The sequence below is a fragment of the Sturnus vulgaris genome, chromosome 2 (genome assembly GCF_052056855.1).
Source record: "Sturnus vulgaris isolate bStuVul1 chromosome 2, bStuVul1.hap1, whole genome shotgun sequence".
In the NCBI taxonomy this organism is placed as follows: Eukaryota; Metazoa; Chordata; class Aves; order Passeriformes; family Sturnidae; genus Sturnus; species Sturnus vulgaris.
In genome coordinates, this window is record NC_142244.1 from 44355105 (window position 1) to 44376258 (window position 21154).

The following is a 21154-nucleotide window of genomic DNA, read 5'->3' on the forward strand; positions in this document are numbered from 1 at the left end:
AACCTCAGGTTGAAATCACTGCCATGACTTTATCACTCCTACTTAGAGATAATGTTCTTTGAAGTTCTGCATGAATTTTGGATGAGGGGGAAAGGTAAGGCAAGACAATGTTTAATATCATTATGGAAAGTGCCATAGGGGCTCTGTGTACAGTAGCTGCTTGACTACATAATTAGAAAATGAAATAAAAGTGATGACGAGAGTATGATTGTAGAGATTGCACACCAGGTTTTTCTGCTTCCTTTTTTTTGTAGTATAAAAGCATTGCACCTTGGAAAAAGTGAAAAGAGCTTGCTCAGAAACACTGTAGGAAAATGTACATCTCATTGAAACATATTTATCATTTCTTTTTAAAGTAAAAGCAAGCAAACACACAACAAGCTTGAAATTCAATTAAAAGCTTAAGCTTCAGATCATCTGCTAATTTTTAAATATCAGAAATTAAAAGAAGGTATTCTATAGCGTTGTTTTCTTATTCCTTACCTGTCTAGCACTTTGTTTAATATATGTTCCTTCAAATTAGTTTGTAGGAGCCTTTCAAGATGCAGGTTTTCAGACAAGATAGAACTGGAACTCTAGATTGGAAAAGTGAGATATGGCCTTTGTCTAGTCAATTAAAAAAAAAAAGCCCAGACCTTGTGTCTGATCATAGTAGTGTTTTAGCCTTAAGTTCCAGATCTGCCTTCAGTTTTTTGCACAAAAATCAGAGCATGAGCCACAAGTGGTTTTGATCTGCAAATGCAATGGCATATCCTCTTTACATACTCTGTGAAATGAAAGAGGATTTGATTCATCTAAAAAGGTCTAGTGGTATTAGATTTTTCACTTCCCTGTCTCTGTTCTTCCAGAAGAACAGTTTCAAGAGATCACTTAGGATGGGGTAAAGACTTCTGTATTATGGTATGTGTGTCAGATGTATGCAGATGAAGCAGCATCAGTTTTCAGTGAACCAGTGACTTCTGTCAAAGCCTGCTGCGAATTTGCAGAGGCAGATGAAATTTCTCTGATAAGCATCCCTTTGTAAAAGGCAGGTGCTGCCTTATGGTAATGATGATAAATAATTATTTTTTGTGTATGATTATATCAGAAAGTGAAATCTTAGTTTGTTTGAAAGCAGGATGTATTTATACCTCTTATCTGTTGCTTCTTCGGTTCACTGAAGAAATTGCTTAATCTGTCCACAAGTATTATCAGGATGCAGTTACCTACTTTAAGTAGAATATTTCTAAACTATAAGAGAGAAACTCACACTTTTCTTAAGAATTTATCAGGACAGTAGATTTATGTAAGTTTATACCTGTTTTGGGGTTTGTTTTGTTTTCAAAGCAATTTAATCCTGTTTGAGAAAGGAAATTTATTGCTAACGATATCTGTGTACCAGTAAAAATAATGCATGCTTGCAGTGTTGTGCTAAGCAGCTGTGATAGTGAAAGGAAACTACACTCCTGACAGGGACACTTCTTCCACCATATCCTTCTAATACAGTAGTTTGCACTTCCATATTAACGAGCATACTGTGCTAAAAGTTGAAGGTGGATCGTTTTGAATAAGATTCATTATCTGTAATCTAAATATATATATACGCGCAGTCATTATATAGTCTCTATCTAATCATATATGATCTTAAATTCAAAGACACATCAGGTTTTTTGTCTTTGAATTCAGTTGTGTTGAAACATGATGGTAGTTTTTTATATATAGAACTGTTTCTTGAAAATATACTGGGGTTTTTTTATGGTAGTTTTTCTGGATTTTGTAATTTCTGTTTGCTCATTTCTAATGGACTTACGACAGAAATTAAAAAAAAGATGAAGAGGTACAGATGCATATATACAGGATTTGTTCCAATCAAATAAATGAAACCTGCATTAAAAAAGTTATCACATTCTTTTATAAGAAATTGTAAAGAAGCTTGTCTTTTGGTTAGTTAACCCAGGAAGTATTATGTGGTGATTAAACAGTGAACTGTTCACAGCTAATATCCTTATGAAGACTCTTCACTGATTAAACTTTGATCTAACATGTGAACTAGCTTTCATTAAGTGTATTTTGCCAGAGAGTCAGTGGACAAACATATGAGGCCTTGGTGAGCTCAGATTCATGCACTTACTGTAGTCTTCAGTGTTTCATACATAGAATTTAAATTTAAATACTATTAGTTCAGGTTTCTTCTCATAATCTGTCCAACGCAGTGTATCTTACATAGTTCTGTAGTACTAATACTTATGGTGTCAGTTGCATTCTGTAAGTCAAGTAATTTGAAACTTGATTAGCCTTCCAACATTGAACTTGATTTATTTTTTAAAAGTGAAAAGGGTTTATATAGAGAGTTTTAGTAAGAGCCTATTATTTAAAGAGTTTTGTTTTTTATATGTACACTGAGTGGAAGTTCCTAAAAGCTACTTACTTAACTTACTTTAGTGCTGAACATCATTTATATTTACTTTTCTGACTGGACAGAATATTTTAGTTCTTCTGAAATTGGCATACATTGAGTGAAAGTTCTTTATAAATACTGCTGTTTACTGCTATGAGTAGAAAAAAACTGACACAGCATTTTACTCCAGTTTAGCTACCAGTGATTCAAGAGTCTGTCTGTACATGCTGCAGAGTTTTAATGGTGCTCTAGTCTGCTCAGCTGTTGCACATCTACATTTGACAATACAGAAAGACTTCAACAACAATGGCAAATTTATAAAAAAAAAAAAGGAACTTAATTTATATTGTTTTAACCAGCAGGTGTGATAGTGGTAGTAAAACAAAAAGAAAAATACAAATTTAATTTGAATGAAACTAGTTGATACATGCAGAGTACCCAGTCTGTAGTCTGGACATGATTCTGTAATAGTATTTTCATTGGATATATTTTGCTTTAACCAAAAGTTCAGCTCAGGAGTCTGTGAATATTTCTGTTCGCCTAAGACTAAGATTTGTTTATACACTTAAAATGAGCCCAGAGAAAAGTCTATTTGTGGTTTTCCCCGTACTCTAAGATCCAGGATTGTCAGATTAATCAGAGACTGAAAGCAATGGAATATTCTATTGTGCTAATTTTTAGGTTGTTTTTAACAGCAGCATTATGAAACTGTGGCTGGGATTTCCTTAGAGTAACATAGCAATACATTATAAAGAATACAATCCAGAAACATGACTTACATCCTGATTAAACAACAAATTGTTGTACCAAGCCTTTCTTAAAAAGCCCCTTGGAACATGTTTTTATTACTTCCGAGACTCTTTCAAATCCTGCTGGTATTTTTTTTTTCTTCACAGCTCTTTTAAATGGTAATCAAGGAGGATTTTTGCCTTTGTTGACGTGTTGCAAACTAGCAACAGGTAGAAACCTGACTATAGCCAAAAATGATGCACAATAAGCTGTCTACTTTCAAAATGAAACTGAAGTGAACAAGTTCTTTTTTTTTAGCTTCCCCAATGAAAACATTGATTCTTATTAGTAAGGACAGTCAGCTATAGTGTGCTCGCATCCTGAGCTTTTTTGTTGTTGTTTGTTCAACTAAATAATGTCTTTGAATTCGCACATTAAAACTACATTTAGCTTTGAAGGGTGAAATTATGTAAGTAGGAAAGAAACAACATAAAATATTTAACTGCGTGTACTAATAATTAAGGGTGCAATCTCTTCCTGTAATTCTGCATAGGGGAGAGGTGGTGTGTTACTGCAAAATGTTACTGCCCTGGGACTTGGGATTTTCAACTGACAGAGGATCTTGGGAGAAAAATTAGCCTTTTATGTTTGAATTGTTAAAACTTTGTTGGCCTTTTCTTTCTGACACTGATGCCTGGTAATTGTTTCTCTCTCTTGGTTTTGTTTTTTGGGTTTCGGTTGTTTGGTTTTTTTCATGTATGTAGACAGCAGTCTAAACTTTTTTCAGGAATTGTCAGGCATTGTCTGGCACAGACAGTACAGAAGAGGCATTTCTGCTGTTGGCAGTAGAATATTTAATGTGTAGCATTTGAAGATCAGTAATTTTCTCAAAAATGTATTGCAGCAATTGCAATTGACTATTCTGCAGATTGTGAAGCCTTATTTTAGGACAAGATCTTTTTTTATTGTCTTAAGTTGCCCATGTTTTTTAACTTGTCTGCCCCTCCTCCTCCCTCAAATCCCCCTCTTCTAGAAACAAAGACTTGTTTGTTCCTGCTCTGCCTGTGAGGTCTTTGCAGCCTCCGCTGTGTGGGTGCAGAGCCCCTTATTTAAATGCTTTCCATAGCCATGGAAGGTAAGGAGCAGGATGCATTAGAAACTGGTAAGTCCTAGCTAACAGATAAAATGAAGCTCTTCGCCTTTGAATTCAAAGTACTTGAAAAGAGCTGTGCATGTCAGGATCATTACAAATGCATGAGGTGTAGCAAAAATAAAATCTGCTATCTGAGATCACATTAATAAGCATATTCTTTAGAGTGCTGATTTCTGCAGTTGTGTCCTGGTAAGTAATGAGAAATAGGAATGTAAAAAGAAAAAACTCACCCACAAAACAAGCAAGCAGACAAACCTCATCCCCAAAGCAACAACAAAAAGCTTTAAAACCCTCTGTTTTTCCTGTCACTTAAAACAAGATGTGTCCCCCCTCTTTTCACTAAATACTCTGTTGGAAATTATAGAACATAGAACATCATATTGTTGTGGTTTTTTTCACTGGTTCTTCACTTGGATATGTTAAGTCAGTAAAATTCAGTTAGCAGCATCTTCTTCTAATATCCTAACTTTTAGTTTCGTTTCATTATTAAAAAGAATTCATTTGTATAAAACCATCTCCATGACCTGTTCTGAGGACAGTTTAAAATCTTATCAATTTGAAGTCTTTTGCACTTTCATTCTTGAAATAATAAAATGTTCAGAAACATCCGATTAATGGATGTGTGAATAATAATATTAATAATTCAGAAACTGTAATTTTAGATTGTTTCCAATTAGTTGCCAACTCATATCATTAAGTTATCCTCTAATGATGAGTTTTAAGTATACACCAAAGTCTCAATATCTTATTATATTCCTGCTTTGGATATGCTTTTAGTTAGAAATATTGCTTTCAGAATGGATATTAGAAGACATTTTGGGAATCTAGGCTGAGGGAATAAAATGAAAAACATCAGAGAAACATGATTTATTTCTTAAATTTAAAATTGCAAAGTCAGTAGATGAGAAGAATGGAGCAGACAGTGGTCAGAGAGAACAGAATACGAGCACCTGTCAGAAAGATACACATACATAAAAAGAGCAGAAAGTATCATGAGCAGAAAATACAAAGCTGCCTATTTGTGGAAAAGAGATATTTGTGTGGTGCATGCAGGAAAAACAAATTTATAACATGTTGAAGGACTGTTAGTGATATTGCACTGAAGTGTTTAACTAAGGTTAGACACTGTTAATTTTTTATGAGATTATCTGTAACATGACTTGGCTGTGAACTGCATTGAGGTAGGACTCTGAAACCATGATTATATAATTGGGAACTAGACTTTTTAACCAAAAGAAAATTGACATTTTTCACCTTTGGGGACTTAAACTTAAAGCTAGTTTGTTTTTAACTTAGATGTTTTCATTTCAGGTGATTGTAATTTTTCTAATTTTTCTCTCTCTTGACATTACACTGTAATTGCCCTTCCACCTTGTTTAATAGCAGGGTTTGGATCCTGGGACTTCTGAGGGATACCACAGACTTTGGATAGGGTTGCAGATTAACTAGCAGGAGAAGGCTGTTTTCTGTAGTACTAACCCCTTCAGTTCTGCTTATAAGGTGAAAGAGAGTAAGACAGACAGAGCAGATGGCATGGTCCTGGTTCCAGATTAGAAGAGAAAGGAGGAGATCTATTCCCCACTCCAGCAGTGTCATGCCTCACTCATGTAAAACTGCTAGATGGGCTGCCTTGCTTTTCAGGTTGCTTTCTCTAGCTTCAGCTTTGCTTCAGCTTTGATAAATTAAGGTTGTCTAATTGCTGTCAAACTTCCACCTGGTGAAGCTCCTGGTGCTTGTAGTTAAACATTCACTGCCCACATCCTTACAGGAGTGCTGTTGATGCTGTTAGAACTTTTGCTTAACAGTTTCTAGTGTCTTGGGGCCAGTCTTCCTGTCACTGGCCCAGAGACCATAGCTCATGTGGCAAAGCTGGTCAGTTGGCTCACTCTGGTCACCTTCACTGTCCTGAAGTTCAGTTCTGATGGTGAGGTGGTGCTGGATGTCTCATAACATCAACTGCTCGATTTTAGGCTTTCATTCACAGGAATGTCCTTTTCCCACTATTTTTTTTCATGCTGGGTCAGGATGAGACTTGTAGATTGGAGCTGAACTGCAGACTTAGTTGTTTTTTCTTGGTAGTGGGATCCAATTTCTATTCCTGCTTCACAGGTTCACTTACCTTAGAGAAAGTTTTATCATATCAGCAAACATATGTATGAAGTTCTTTAAAAAGGTTCTGGATGAAATGCTGTTTCAAATCACTTTAAGCTATTTGTCAGCCGTTTTATGTTGATTGGACTCATTAAAATATGACCCTTCTTCCCATTTGAATGTGCTGGACCAGTGGATTAGTTGAAAGGGTGGATTGCAGAGTTGGTTCTCTAACTGGTTTAGTATTGTGTGGAAAATATGTATTTGCTTTCTTGCAACAGAAGAACACTCAAAAGACAGTGGAGTCTGAAGGGCTTTTCAGTGAAAAAATGATGCAGATTTTTTTGAGAGAATTCTCCTTTCTTATGGTAGTTAGAAATGTTAATATTCCATGAATCCTCTATATGATGAAAACATTAACTCAAACTAATTCTACAGATATTTTTTTTTTTGCCCCACTTCATCCAGTCATCCTAAAAGAAACTCTCTCTTTTTTTTCTTGGTTTCTGTAAACCATAATCCTCATTCAAAAAAAAAAAAAAATCCCTGCCATTCTCCCATCACTGCTTCAGCAAATGCATTCTGCAGAATACTGTGAGTGTTAACAGATTCAGTCTGTTACAGAGAACATGATGGAGAGCTAATTCCAGACTGAAAGCCCCTGAAAACAGTGCCCTTGCAATACAGTCAGCCTTTCCCACCCTCTCTTTCACTCCGGGAACTCTAATGCCTCTGTTGACTTTAACCATATTGGTGTCATGTGAGGGAGAAATGAGGCTTGTCACATAGATGCATCCCAGTCATGTATTATTTTATAAAATAAAATTGTCTTAGGTCATGCTTTTATACAGGAAGGGAAGATGGGTTCTCACTGTGCATTACAATGTTACGCCTTTTCTTCTCCACTCCCTAGGAAAAATGCAATGCATAGCTCTGAGGGGTAAAAGAAAATTAAGAACTAGCAAAATGTTTCCTATGTTGATGTCAGTATTTATGGCTGTGTAATTTATCTGCCATTTCTGTACTAACTCTAATTTTGTCTATCAAGAAGCTCTAAATGAAGTCTCTAACACTAAAATCTTGATGTGGCAAGGATTTGAATGCATGACTTTGCACCACAATAGGTAGTTTTTAATTGTTTTCAGTAAAAGTGAAATTATCCATTTTTTCATTCTCTGTGTTCTCAAGTTAAGTGAACCTAAGATCGCACATGAATAAAACAAGTTATTTACTATTTGTGTCTGCAGTGAGAATAGTTTATTAGAAAGAAGAGAAATTTTTCTAATTCAACTTGAAATATTTTACTACCACTTTTGAATTTTTCACCAGTTAGCATATTAAACTGGTTTCAGAAGCTTTTAGAAAAATGTAGTCTTAACCATGAGACTGTTGCATTAATTTTACACACATCAATTGCTCACACGTGAGCATAATTTCACACTCTGAAGACCAGTGTAACTGTGTTTTTGTACTGCCATGCCTTGTAATTTTGTAGATTTTTTTGATGTATACTTTTCATGGATAATAGTTCCCTTGCATGTATTTGTTTGAATTTATTTTTTAAATGTTTATTGTTTTGGTTCCTTAGCCATGAATCAGCGAATCAGCCAAAGTGCTCCAGTCAAACAGCCACCTCCTCTGGCTCCTCAGAGTCCCCAGGGTGGTGTGATGGGAGGGAGTAGCTCCAATCAGCAGCAACAGATGAGACTTCAGCAGCTACAGATGGAGAAAGAAAGGCTGAGACTGAAGCATCAAGAACTGCTTCGGCAGGTGAGGCCACAGGTTAGAAACCTACTTCCACTATTTCTTTTGTATATTACGTTTTGATTTTTCCAAGTTGTTGTTTCAGTGAGTCTTAAAAGACCAGTGACTGTACAAAAAGATTTGAGATCTAAAAACGTCTGAATTCATTCTCTTACTTACATCAACTTGTTGGTGAAAGTATCTGATTTTTTAGACAGAAGGATTTTGCTTTCCTCCCTCATTCCTCCCTCTAACAAAACTCTTAAAAGAGCAGGCTTCACAAGCTGTAAGAATGACAACATGGACTGTTGATATGATTGGATATTCGTCTTGAGAATATATTTCATATTCATTGAGTTCCAAGTCATGCAAAAAGTTATTTCCCATGGCTACTTTAGCTCCTCCTTTTAAGTCAAGGAAAAGCTTGAGTTTTAGAACCTGTTGCAGTCTGTCGGATTTTGACGTATTTTTAAAGTTTATATAAAGTACATTGAGGAGATGCCTTGTTGCCAAAATCTTGCCTTTTCAACAGTGGAATGAGCATGGAACAACTGAATAACTTTTGCTGCATTTTATACCTGTGGTTTTCTTATGCTGAAGAATTTCAAACTTCATAATAAGGCTGCAGGCTATGCCTTTTCAGTATTTTCTACTATGTGGATATGGCTGTATTACCCACTATATGGATATGACTGTAACAAATGTTAAAGTGTAGGGCTGGACTTTGCAATCTCTGGATTGGAATTCGGGCTTGATCTCCTTTTGACTCTAAGCCTTTTGCTTTGATTGTTCAATCTGAGTATTTTAAGAGTTACTATCATCTGTGCTAGGTACTTAGGATACTTCTTTGGGTTTTTGACACTGGCAGGAAGATTACTAATCTTTTCTTTGAGGAATCTTTCCCTTTTCACTTTGGGTGATGGGCCTTGTATCAGAAGAGGATAATATCTTAATGTCCTCAAAGACAGCTTTTCTCTTTCTTCATCACCTGCAGTATTCTGTCCTGGAATCTGACTTCCCGTTATCCCCTTTGTAGTCAAGGACTGTTTTGTAGGAATCTTCAGCATCTCTTGGTGTAAGATGGGTCATCTTTACAGCCATTACTTTTTATAGTACTCTAGGTAAGAATTCATTGCAAAGGTGGCATCAGGACTTTCTCTCTGCTTAAACACCTGGGCTTCTGCTGTTCCTGCTTTGCAATTAATCCACAGACATTTTACCCTGTGCTAGCATGCTTCTAGGTAGGCCTTCTAATTGTCTTCTTGCCTCAGTTGTCATTGAGAACCTGACTAACTTTGGAGCAGGTGACAACCGGTTCTCTTCATGTTGTTCTCCTTAGTCGTTAAGCTTATCTGTCAAATATGCATCCTTGGTAAATCTGTGAGTTTTGTTTCACTGTGTCATAATTTTCACAGTTTCTTAACTCCTTTATCCTGTCTCATCTGGCCTGTCTCGGGGGCTTGATACTACAAGATGGTGTTTATAAGACAGCCTGCATAGGTAAACCATGCAGCTAAAGTAATTTTTATCCATCTTATTTTTACTCTTAGGCATTGCGGAATATCAATCCCAGCACAGCAAATTCTCCAAAACATCAGGTAGGCTCTTAACTGATGTTTCAGCACAATTAGAAAAATGAAAGCATTAAATTAGGCTGGCAGGGAACTTTTTACAACATGAAAACGTTCTAAAAAAGAGAAAAACAAACAAAAAACCAAGCTCTGCCATGCACATTTTTGAATCACTTTTCTGGTCACAGCCCTAACACTGTTTTTAGGAGTGCTGCATTACCACAACTTTATATCAGTATCTAAGAGCAAATGAGGAATTCATTGCACATTTTTTTACATTGAAAACAACCTTCTTGTTTAGCATTCTTGAGGATACTGCTGTTCCAGTCGTGATGTCATCAAGATATTTATTTAAAGCAAACTATCTAAGGTAGTAGTTGGTGATTTTTAAGTACTGTTCGTATGAATGTTCTTATCAGTTTGTTTAAGCAGGTATGATCTCAGAGAAGGAGATCTGTTATCAGTTAATGAAAAGTCACTTGAAATAGTTATGATTTTTAAGCATGCATAGTATAACAGAATTACTTAATAGATTAGACTAACAATCTATGCAGATATAATTTTTCCATTTTGATGTTTAACTGGCTCTTGCACAGATACGTTTTCTGTATAGGAAACAACAGTTACGAAAAGCCTTTCAAGCTCAGACCAAAATAAAATTGTTCAAAATGTGAAGCAAAATAAACAGTTTAATACGGTCTTCTTTCAGTCTCTAAAGAAGCTGAATATAGAGTGAATCACTGGAAGGGTGGATTTATGGATATATTCAGAGAACTTCATATTTACTACTGCTAACAGTGGTTTAATCTACTGGTTCTTAGTACAATGTTTTTATTGGCTTGTACTATACTTTGTTTTTTAAGAGAAACCTCCGTATGCACTAGGCAGGAAAAACAGAAGAAAAGAGAGTATCCTCTGCTTGGAAGCCATGAGTACTGGTGTACTGTTGCATTCTGAAGAGTACCACAAAATTTGTATGTTACTAGTTCTGAGAAAAAGGAACTTCAGATCTTAATGCTGACACCCTGGAAAAAAATACTTTTCTTGTTTGGCAGTACCAGAGCAGTTCTTCAACAGAAGCATTTTAATCAAGATGTAGTAATTTGATTCATTTACAAGGCATTAGCCACATAATGATCTTATAAATCAATATTAGATCCTATTCTGGAGGAGAAAACAGAAGTCCTCAAGAATTGTGGTTATACAAGAGAATAAATAAAGGAGAACTCCTCCACACCAGTTGAAAACACCTTATCTTCTGGCATAATTGTGTCATTCATAGGGGATGTTTTTCTTACGGAATGCCAAAAGTGTATTCTATGTTTTCTTCTATGCCTGAAGCCCTGTCATACCATTTTTCACTCTTCCACTAGTTTCTTCCTGTTGCCAACTCAAAAATAAATACAGGAAATGGAGAAGTTTGTTATCAGTTTCGTACTTAAGTCTGTAAGATTAGGTTTTTGGAACTTCTTGAAATTATGGCTTTAAATCCTAAAAAACTGCAAAAACTCAAAGGGACTATACCGATAATTCATTAAATGCATATGTAGTGGTCACTCTGCTTTATTTGGAGTGGGAGCTGATGAAAGAATTTATACAAAAATCAGAATTCCATTTATGTTTAAACTTGCCTACCTCCTACCTGGGGTCAGTTTTTAGTCTGCACTTGCTAATGAGTCAAGGTGTATGTGAGTGATCTGTTGGGTAGAAGAATGGGCAATCATGTCATCTTTAAAGTACTATAATACTAGACTATTTGTGTTGCACCATCTAAATGTATTTCTTGTGTTTTCTTATCACCTCAGCAATGTAATGGGCCAGCACAGGTGGGAGAAGGTGCTTAGAGAACTGCTTCTGGGTTCTGATTCTCTAAATGGTTCTTGAGGCCTTGTACTATACAGGCATATATAGTCTATCTTCTCTGATGATGCTGCAATTGAAGTCCCAATCTGTATATCTGATCAGATCACAGCTGACTGGAATCTGGAAAATGTGTAGGAAAGAATAAAAATTTCTTTGTTCAACTTCTTCTTTCTGACAGGTCTTTCTTTCTTTTTGAATAAAATTAATGACGTTTGGAGGAATTATCTGCTTTCCTGATGATAAAGCTGTGCTTGGTGGCAAAGTAATTGCTTCTCTTGCTAAATTTTAGATGTTCTTTTCAGGAGTACTAAAAATTAAATCTTCATATATTCAGTGCTCTTAATTCTGGGAAGGCTAAGTCTGTTTCAGAGAGGGATTTCGTTTGTAAAGAAATTATGTAACACCAACATTCTTGAAGCTTAGCTCTAATGAAATCTCTTCTACAGATCGATTAAAACATCTGACAAATACTCCTTAACTTTTGACTGGATCTCTGGGCTTTTCCTGTCACACAGTCACTGGGTTAGAAGAGGCTGGTGGAGATCATCTAGCCCAACATCCTCATCCTTCTCAACATTTTTCCCCATGTAGCCTGGATACAGTACCATGATTGTATTGATACCTACAGTCAGGTGTTGCTGGTACTGGGTAACCGTAGTGTCCCTGCCAGGTTTTGGTCTCTCTTCCATGATCCTGTAGTATCCTGTGGTGACACTAACACTCCAAGTGTTATGTATGGAAGCCTTAGCAGCTTCTGGAAAGAGTAAATAACTGCTCAGTTTCGTTTTTCATAGCAGACACTGTAGGAGACTCTTCTTGTTTGAATGAGGATGTATTTTACTGAAATTCTAAAAATGTCAAAGATACCTGTAGCAAAAATTGTAACTTTGAGACTTACTGTGTTTCAGCAAGAACTGTTGATACATTCAGGAAATTTAAAAACACCAAGCATCTGTTCAGTTACTTGTGCTCATCATCATCAGTTATTTGTGAAACCTTCAAGATAACTATCTGTCTAAGTAAAGAGGTTGAATGACAGCTTTCACTCCATCCCCACTCTTTTCCTCTCTTTCCATTTTCATGCAGTTATCATCTGGTTGTCAACAATTTCTAATGTGGAACAGATGTCAATCAAGTTTTGTATATGTTACAAAATTGAACAGATGTTAAGTAAAAGATTTCTTCCCTTACAGTGTGCTATGGAAAGAAATAGAGTCAAATAATGTCGAGGTACTGATGGCATTATTCTTGGATGTTGTGCAGACTATTTTCTTGTGCTGAGAATGGAAGATTTCTTATTTATCTACTGCTAATATTAGAATATTTGCTAGTAAGATCAGCATACTACACATTTATGAGACAAGTTCCTCTGTATATGCTTGCTTGCTCTGTATCTGCTGCTTGTTTCTAAGATTTACAGATCAACAAAATAACTGTATAATTGCTTGCTCATGTCTGTAGATCTTAATGGATAAATACCTTGTTTAAAAGTCTGTCTAGTAAATCAGAACTGCATTCACTGGCTGTGCTGGCTGTAGTGATTGAAACAGTGAATGGTCTGTTTCCTGCTTAGTCCTCGCAAATTGCCCAACTCCTCATTGATGAGTTCATTTGTCTTCCACTTGTCTTCCCTGTTTCTTTTGTACGTGTGCTGTAACTTTGTCACCCTCACAAGAATGCAAACACTTAATCTGAAGGAGCAACTGGTGCTGTAAGTCTGCCCATAAATGTTGTGGTCTTCTCTTTTCCCCTGAAACTTCTCTCTCATCCCAGGAAAGCCTGTGGTTCATTTGAAAGTTGAGCGATGGTTAGGGGCAGAACAACTGGCACTTTCAAAGTAAATTTGCAAAACCAATTATCAGGATATATTAAGTCAAATTGAGTAGCATATCATAGGTTTAATACAGTACGAATATAAATGAGTTGCACAAGTCATCTGCCTTTCCTCAAAACCAGTGAAGGTAAAATGCTCTGAAAAGGATAGTTTTATGAAGTTAATTTGGATATGGTGTGAATGACCTGTGACTTTATGTAAAACTTAATCTGTATGGAATTACGAAAAAAAATTTGCATGAGGTCAGCCAGATAAATTACACAGTACTGACCTTATTTTTAAAATTATTTAGAGGAGATGACAGATCATTTTGGTCTCTGTGTAATAACTAAAATTCTGCTTTAGTGCTAAGAATAGGAATACTAAGCTTTTCTTTTCCCAGAGGTACTTAAAACAAGTTTGACATACTTAAAAAATAGGATGAGATCAATTCATAGAAATCTAAGCCAGGATTTTGTCATAGTTTTATTTTTGCCTCCAGACTTTTAATACTTCTAATAAAGCATATATTTTAAAGCATGAACTAAAAGCCTAGAGTTCACATTGCTGTGTTTGGAGCTGGGAGAGACTTGGACACTCCCATACATTTTTTTAAGTGTAGAAAACATACAACTTTTTTATTCCAAAACCGGTTTATAAGGAAAGAGAAATGAAAAGACTGTTCTTCAAGCAACACAACTTCAGCTTCCATTTTATACACCTTTTAGGAAAAATAGTCTTAACATACTCTTTAGGCCTTTAGGAAACATTACTTATCTTGCAGAATGATTAAAAATTGCCCTGCATTTGTTTCTCAATAGCTTGTCTTTTTTGGTAATTCCTTTTTCTTTCAGAGTCCCAGAATGACATAAATTTATTACTTAGATGAGTAATAACATTCTTTTGAGGGGAAAGTGCTTCTAACTCCTGAAAAAGTAGCAGTATTGCTACTTATAAATAGTTTAAAATAGTTGCTGTTTTGGATTTTTTAGCAGCGTTGTTGAAACAAAGATAAAAGTAGTTCTAATTTTAAAATATTGGTTTCACTACGTAGTACATGCCAAAGAATAGGCAAAATACAGTTCTCTCTCCTGGTTTAATACATCTCTTTAGTGGGCCTGTAGAGAAATGAGATTTTTTTTTTTTGTTTTAGCTGGCTAGCTTCTTGAGCTACATTTATTTTTACCATACTGTTTAAGTTTGTATATTGATGAAACTTCAACCTCTGCTGCATTAAGGAGTTAGAAAAATACAAAGGTAACTTCCCTGTTTTTCCAAATTTCTTATTCATTAGTACTGACTTTTTTTCAAGATAATAGAGGAAAAATTGTGGAGATTTTTTTCTTTCCTGGTGTCAGTAGCTCTTGAAAAAGAGACATGTATGGATTTCTTATCTTCCTCACAACTGTTGAATCAGGAGGAAGTCCTGATTGGAAAGGCCATACAAAGGAGATAAAATGTCATTTTAGTTCATATACAGAAATGACTCCATGTAGATTTTGCTTTGTTACCACTCTTCGTGGCACTGGTGTGTGATTAAGCTGCTTCTGCAGTCTGCTGGCACTTCTGGCTCCTCCTCTTCATCCAAATCAGGAACTGCAGCCCAAGGAAAGAAAGATGTAATGTACAGATCAAACCAAGAGGGAAGGGGAAAAGGACAGAGCACGTGAGTGAGCAGTTCTTGAGCCATCTGTGGGATAGCTGCTGTAAGACCTTCTGCCTTCTTCAGATCACTGTTTGTGAAGCATTCCAGGAAGGAACGCTTTTTTCTTTCTTTTTTTCAAATGGCTGAGACTACCTATGTATCAGGTAACTTGTAACTGATTCAAAGTTGCAAACTTATTTTTGAAGTAAGATGTCATTATATAGGCTTTACACTTGGTTTTATTACATAAGCAAATGAAAATCATATGGATAAGCCTTTAGGAATTATTAAAAGATGCTTAACATTCTGTGATCTGAAAATGGGGATATGGATACTATTTTTTAGAACAGAGGCCAAATAAGTAGTGATGAGCAGAGGCTGGGTTTACTTGAAGTAGTAATTGGGTGTAATGAACAAAAAAACCAATGGTGTGCTTGTACAATTTCTGCAGAGATCTAATCAATTGTAGTGAGAAAATTTTCTAGTGCAAGATATAAAACTTAAAGGAGTATGTAGAATAGTAATCCACAGGAATGAGAGTGAAGCATATGCAGATTAGAAAAGAAAATAAAAGCAGGCTGTAGGGAAGCTTCAATACACAGTCTGCTAGAAATAACTTGAGGATTTCTTAAAAAGAAATCTCTTTGCAGAAGAATTGGGGAAAAGTTAGTTTTATATACTAAAAGACTCCAGTATAGAAGTCTTTTAGCTTATCATTGAAAATGGATGAAGACCTCTCATTTTACAACTGAGAAATACTGAGTATTGTCAAGACTGACAGGATTGGTTTTGCCTGAGATTGTCTTCCTAGGCACAGCCTGGAAGTCACATGCTACCATTAATGGTGACAAGATAGTCAAGATTCACCAGTGTCTGCATTAATAAAGTTCAGTCTTGGTGAGACATTGACGATGTTTGAATGGAGTTGCTTGAAGAAAATTACTGTATTTTCACATGTGTAACTCATGGATTACTTCTTTAAAAAATTGGCAAAATTACTTGCTTAAAGGGGAGAGGGTTCACTGGAAATTACATAAAATGTTACTTATTTCCATCCTCCTTCAATATAATACTTTTTATATTAACATTTACTTTCATTAATCAGTAATTACAAGCTTAATGGATGGTTTTATTCAAACTAATGAACATTCAGATGTGTAAAAAATTGTATGCAATTTAGATTTGTAACTTCAGAAGTGCCATGTCTTGGTCTTACTAAGAAATTACTCAGAATTTGAAGAGTTTTGAAATTTACTTAGGGAGCAAATCACTGATTTGATCAGTTTGAAGTTTCAAATGCATGCCTCAAACAGGAGGAGTGAATGGAAACTTTTAGGGAAAGACTTGAAAGTTTGCTGACTGAAACAAGAAAGGTACAAAGGAAGCCAGGAACTAAATCAGAATTTAAAAGAAGTGGGGATAAAATGCTATTTAGCAGAGCTAAACAGGTTATATTAGGGCTCAGATAGTATTAACAATTCTTGGTTTGGTTTAAGTATAGACTTAGCAGAAAGATACTGAAGTGAACTAGAAAATACTTGTGTAAACATACAGATATTTATATCCATAAATACATTTACAGTGCAGTTTCTGTAATGTTGGGTATGGCTGCTGGAACTTGAAGCAAGTACAGATTCTTGGTCCGTCTTCAGAAACTTCAGTTTAATTTCATGTAACTTTTGTAACTGGAAGCAGTAAAACATCAATTATCTATAATGTCCTGTGTTTATGTATCCAAAAAGTGTGTTCAAATGCCTAGCATGATCTCTCTTTCTCCCTCTCCTGCTGTTCTAGGAATTGGCTCTCCGTAGCCAGCTTCCAACAATGGAACAAGACGGTGGATCTCAAAACCCTGTGTCATCTCCTGGAATGTCTCAGGAACTGAGAACAATGACTACAAATAGTTCTGATCCCTTTCTTAACAGGTTTGTAGGAGTAGCTACTAGAGGAAAGAAATTTGATTTAAAATTCTGTTTGGTACATGTAATAGTTTATTTTGAACATCTGTCTGTGCCAAGAGCCACAGCTGTAAATGAATCTTTCCTTAAATGGCAAGTCTAGTAAAAGTGAAGATTAAAAGCTGTCTCCTGTGGGAGGAAGTAGTCTGTTCAGACTTGCAGGAAGGTTTTTATTCAAAGTCGTAACATGTTTGCCTCTGCATAATCTGTTGACTAACAGTCATTTCAAATTACTGACTCAAAGAATTTGTGAACAGCTCGCAGTGAGATCAAATGAACTGTGAGGCACATTTAGGATTACAGCTTGAGGTTCATTTTAAGGTTTCTCTATTCACCTCTCCCCTCCACTTCAGATATTTAGCAGTATTTTTACTCTTAGGTTTTTACTCTTTTGTTAGGTCTACAAATAGCAGCATGTTTCATTTTAAATGCTGTATTATTTTGAAGTGGATATTTTCATTCAACTTTTAGAATCTTACAGTACAGACTAGTCTTTCATAAAACTTTTCCTAAATCTCTCTGACTTTAAGTGTTTATTTTGTTGGAATTACTGTTCTAATTTCAGCTTGCAGATGCTTCTCTCAAGTTGTAATGTTTGGTTTGAACTGCTGCAGCTTGAGATAAGTGATACCTGTATTTTGGGTAATCCTTTTGGGAAGATGTATCTCCTAAACAGACAATTATGATTAGAAAACATGATGTTTTTTGAAGGAATTATCCTACATGGAATTCATCCTATAGGGTGTTCCTGCATGAGCCTCGACTGTTCTGGCTCTGTCCGAAGAAATAAAAGAGTCATGACAATTTAAACCTGACTTGCTCTCCTATGGGAAGCCTCTGTAGATAGATGATGGTATTGATGTGGTTTAGTAAAATTCTGGCTTAAACTTCTGGAAGGCTGTTGCCATCATACATCATACAGGTCCTCACATCTTCATAACCTGTTTTCTGACCTGAAGGAAATGTGTCTTTAGGTTTCAAATGACCATGGCAATGGACTGATGCACTTTATCCGGTGTGAGTCTACACATATAAAATATAAAGTGATAGATCTTTGCCATTAACTACAAACAGGGAAAAAACTGGAATGGGCAAATATACATTTTGTAATTTTATGGCAGGTTGATACTTACTGCAAAGTGCAAAAAGATACTGCTTGCCTAGTTGCATATATGTTTAACTGTTTTGTTTTTTTTTTCTTAATGTAGCCCTTACCCCATCCAAAATACTGAAAATCTGTATTTGACTTGAGTTCAGATTATCTTAATTTGCATTTTGGTCTGAACATTTGTTTCCTTCTAGGCTGGTGGCTCCACCCTTAATTCTGTCATATAGGTGTGGGAAACGGATTTTTAAGAAAGGACATTTGTGAATATGCATTGCTGTCTCAGAAAGCAATCCAATAGTTTTGACCTAAAGATCTTGTTGATACTCCTTATGTTAAAGTTCAGACTTGGAGAAATGCTCCTTTCTATCTTTAGAAGGTGTACATAAAGTTCCTGGTGAGACAGTACTAAATTTAGGCCCCGAAGTTATATATTCAGAGTTTAGGTTGTTTAATATTTTCTGCTGCCTATATAGTAGAAGCATAAAAAAATCTCAGAAAATCACTGCATTGGAGCAATTTGAGATAATGCTCAGTAGTGGTTGAAAATGCATAATCAAATCTGTCTGCTGTCTTCAGTACTGACTGTTATTAAGTTTTTTGGGGGGTTTTTTTTGAATGGGATATTCATCAGTGCAGTCTTCATTAGACTATTTCACCTTTTGATTTGCCACACTTGTTTATATATTTTTGTTGGTTAGATTTATATTGGTAGTGATGGTGATTCTGTTTAACTCCTAAATTGCTATTTCTTCTTTTGTTTACACATATTTTAACAATGATTAGTTGAAGAAGAGTCCACTCTATTTTGGGTAATGTTGTTTAGTTGCATGTGGTAATTTTGGGTGGTGTGACTTCTAAATGAACAAATCCTTGTTGAAGAAAGAGGAAATATGTATTAAGGAGTGATCTAAAAAGAAGTGATGAACATTCCAAGAGGGAGAGAAACAGCCAAAAAGCCTTCTCCACTGACGTGATTTAGTTCAGCATAGTCTCAGTTCTGGTTTTGGTATTTTGTCCCATAAAGTAAACAGCATTTTTGTTCACAGAAGTTCTAAATAATTTAATTAATAGGCTTGTATTGAATGTGTGGTGATTCTGTTTTTAAATCAATCTAAAAAAAGAGAAATACATATTTATAATTTATCTCTAAAGAAATGCTAGGTTCCTTCCTTGTATAGCAAAGATGTCATCATGGAATCAAATATATATATATATATATATGTTAATATATATATTTATATGTATGGCTGAAGGCATTCTACTGGCATTCAGTGTTGAATAGTTGTTCATAATTTTTTTTTGTTCTATAGCTGTTCATAATTTTTTTGGTTCTTCGTACGTGACAAAAAGGCATATACTATATACTTCACAAGTGCCTCATGAGGAGGACCAGTATGTCTTCAAATGATAATTTGAACAGTAAATCAAGTTGATGTTCATTTAGGATGCCAGGTGGAAACTCAGTAAGGATTCTCAGTGAATGCTGACATAACCTGAAGAAATACAGATTTTGAAAATATTTTGTGAAGACTGAATATTAGGAGATGCAGAGGGGAGAGAGGTAATGGTGGCCTTCAACAGCTGCTTATGCAGGCCACAGCTCCTGCCAGCAAAGCTGCTCCAGCATGGGCACCTCTCTCCATGGGGCCACAGGTCCTGTCAGGCTGCTCCAGCACAGGCTTCCCATGGGGTCACAGCCTCCTTCAGGCGTCCCCCTGCTCTGGCATGGATCCTCCATGGGCTGCAGGTGGATCTCTGCTCCCCCTTGAATCTCCAGGGGCTGCAGGGGCACAGCTGCCTCACCATGGGATGCACCATGGGATGCACCAGGGGCTGCAGGGGAACCTCAGCTCTGGTGCCTGGAGCACCTCCTGCCCTTCTTCTGCCACTGACCTTGGGGTCTGCAGGCTGTTCCTCTCACACGTTCTCACTCCTCTCTCCCTTCTGCTGTTCAGCATTTTTCTCCTCTTAAATATGTTATGACAAAGGTACTGCCATTGTCATTGATGGGCTCAGCTTTGGGCAGGTAGACCACTTTGGAGACAGCTGGAAGCAGCTGGCTGACTTGGGATCAGTTCCTCCTGCTGTGTCACATAGTGATCCCTGCAGACCCCTGCTATCAAAACAGTGCTGTAGAAACTCAACACACTGGCCTATTTCCCCTCCCAATCCCACATTTTCCACTGTGGCTCTCTTGGTCTTGCTTGCTGCGCTGGCAGGAGATGGCAGTAAGAAAGTGAAGGCATGCAAGGCCCCATGCCATCAGTTTGGTTAACTGTTCTGTCAGCAAGATCATTCTGAGCAGGGTTTGTTTATAGGATGGCTTCTGTACCAGTATTTGATTTATATTTGGGTGCTCTCTTGCCTTGACATAACTTGTGACTGAACAAGTAGTAATGCAGCAGTGGGAAGCAATTGAAGAATTGCTAAAGGAGTTCCAACTATTTATAACAGCAGTGATCTAAAAATACACATCAGTAGTTGATTAAACATGGGAACATTAGTTAGAAGTACTTTTTTATCCTTATGGAAGCATAAAAGGGTGCACCATAGTTATTATTATTTTTATAATCATTATGGATTATCTGATATGCTTCAAAAGGTTTCAGCTGTGGGTGGGTGTGAAAAGATTAAAATTAGGCACAGCACAAGTAGGCAGTTTCTTAAAGCTCCTTAGGTGTGTTCTCATGAAGTTAAATTGAATCTAAATAATATAGTTTTAATTGGAAAAGGTCTGCAAAAGTTTGCAAGGTGTCTCATGCAAACAAATGCTTCAGTTTTTTTATTTGAATAGGGGATTTCTTATGGTAGCAATGTTTTCAAAGCCCATAAATTAGTTCAAAACAAGTATCTATTTTATTTTCTTCAGTGCTCTCATTTTTTTCCCTCCTTTTCTCTGTTACAGTGGAACATATCACTCCAGAGATGAAAGCACAGACAGTGGACTTAGCATGAGCAGTTACAGTGTACCCAGAACCCCAGATGACTTCCTGAACAGTGTTGATGAGATGGATACAGGTCGGGTTTTGTGTACATTTTTAATGCCTGTTTTCCAAATACACTTGTGTCCATTTGCAGTGAAAACAAGCAACTCTGAAGAGCT

General features: G+C 36.2%; 1 protein-coding gene across 4 annotated transcripts in view; it reads left to right on the forward strand.

Annotated features, from left to right (window-relative positions):
* YAP1 (Yes1 associated transcriptional regulator) overlaps window positions 1–21154 on the forward strand; it is an 87724-nt gene that overhangs the window by 61268 nt on the left and 5302 nt on the right. Inside the window, exons 5-8 of one of the 4 annotated variants that reach the window (XM_014886585.2) lie at window positions 7939–8132; window positions 9644–9691; window positions 16780–16910; window positions 20957–21069. In XM_014886585.2, coding sequence (XP_014742071.1) covers window positions 7939–8132; window positions 9644–9691; window positions 16780–16910; window positions 20957–21069 — 486 coding nt within the window. The remainder of the gene's footprint in view (window positions 1–7938; window positions 8133–9643; window positions 9692–16779; window positions 16911–20956; window positions 21070–21154) is intronic. The other 3 variants (XM_014886586.2, XM_014886587.2, XM_014886588.2) reach the window with 3 other exon arrangements.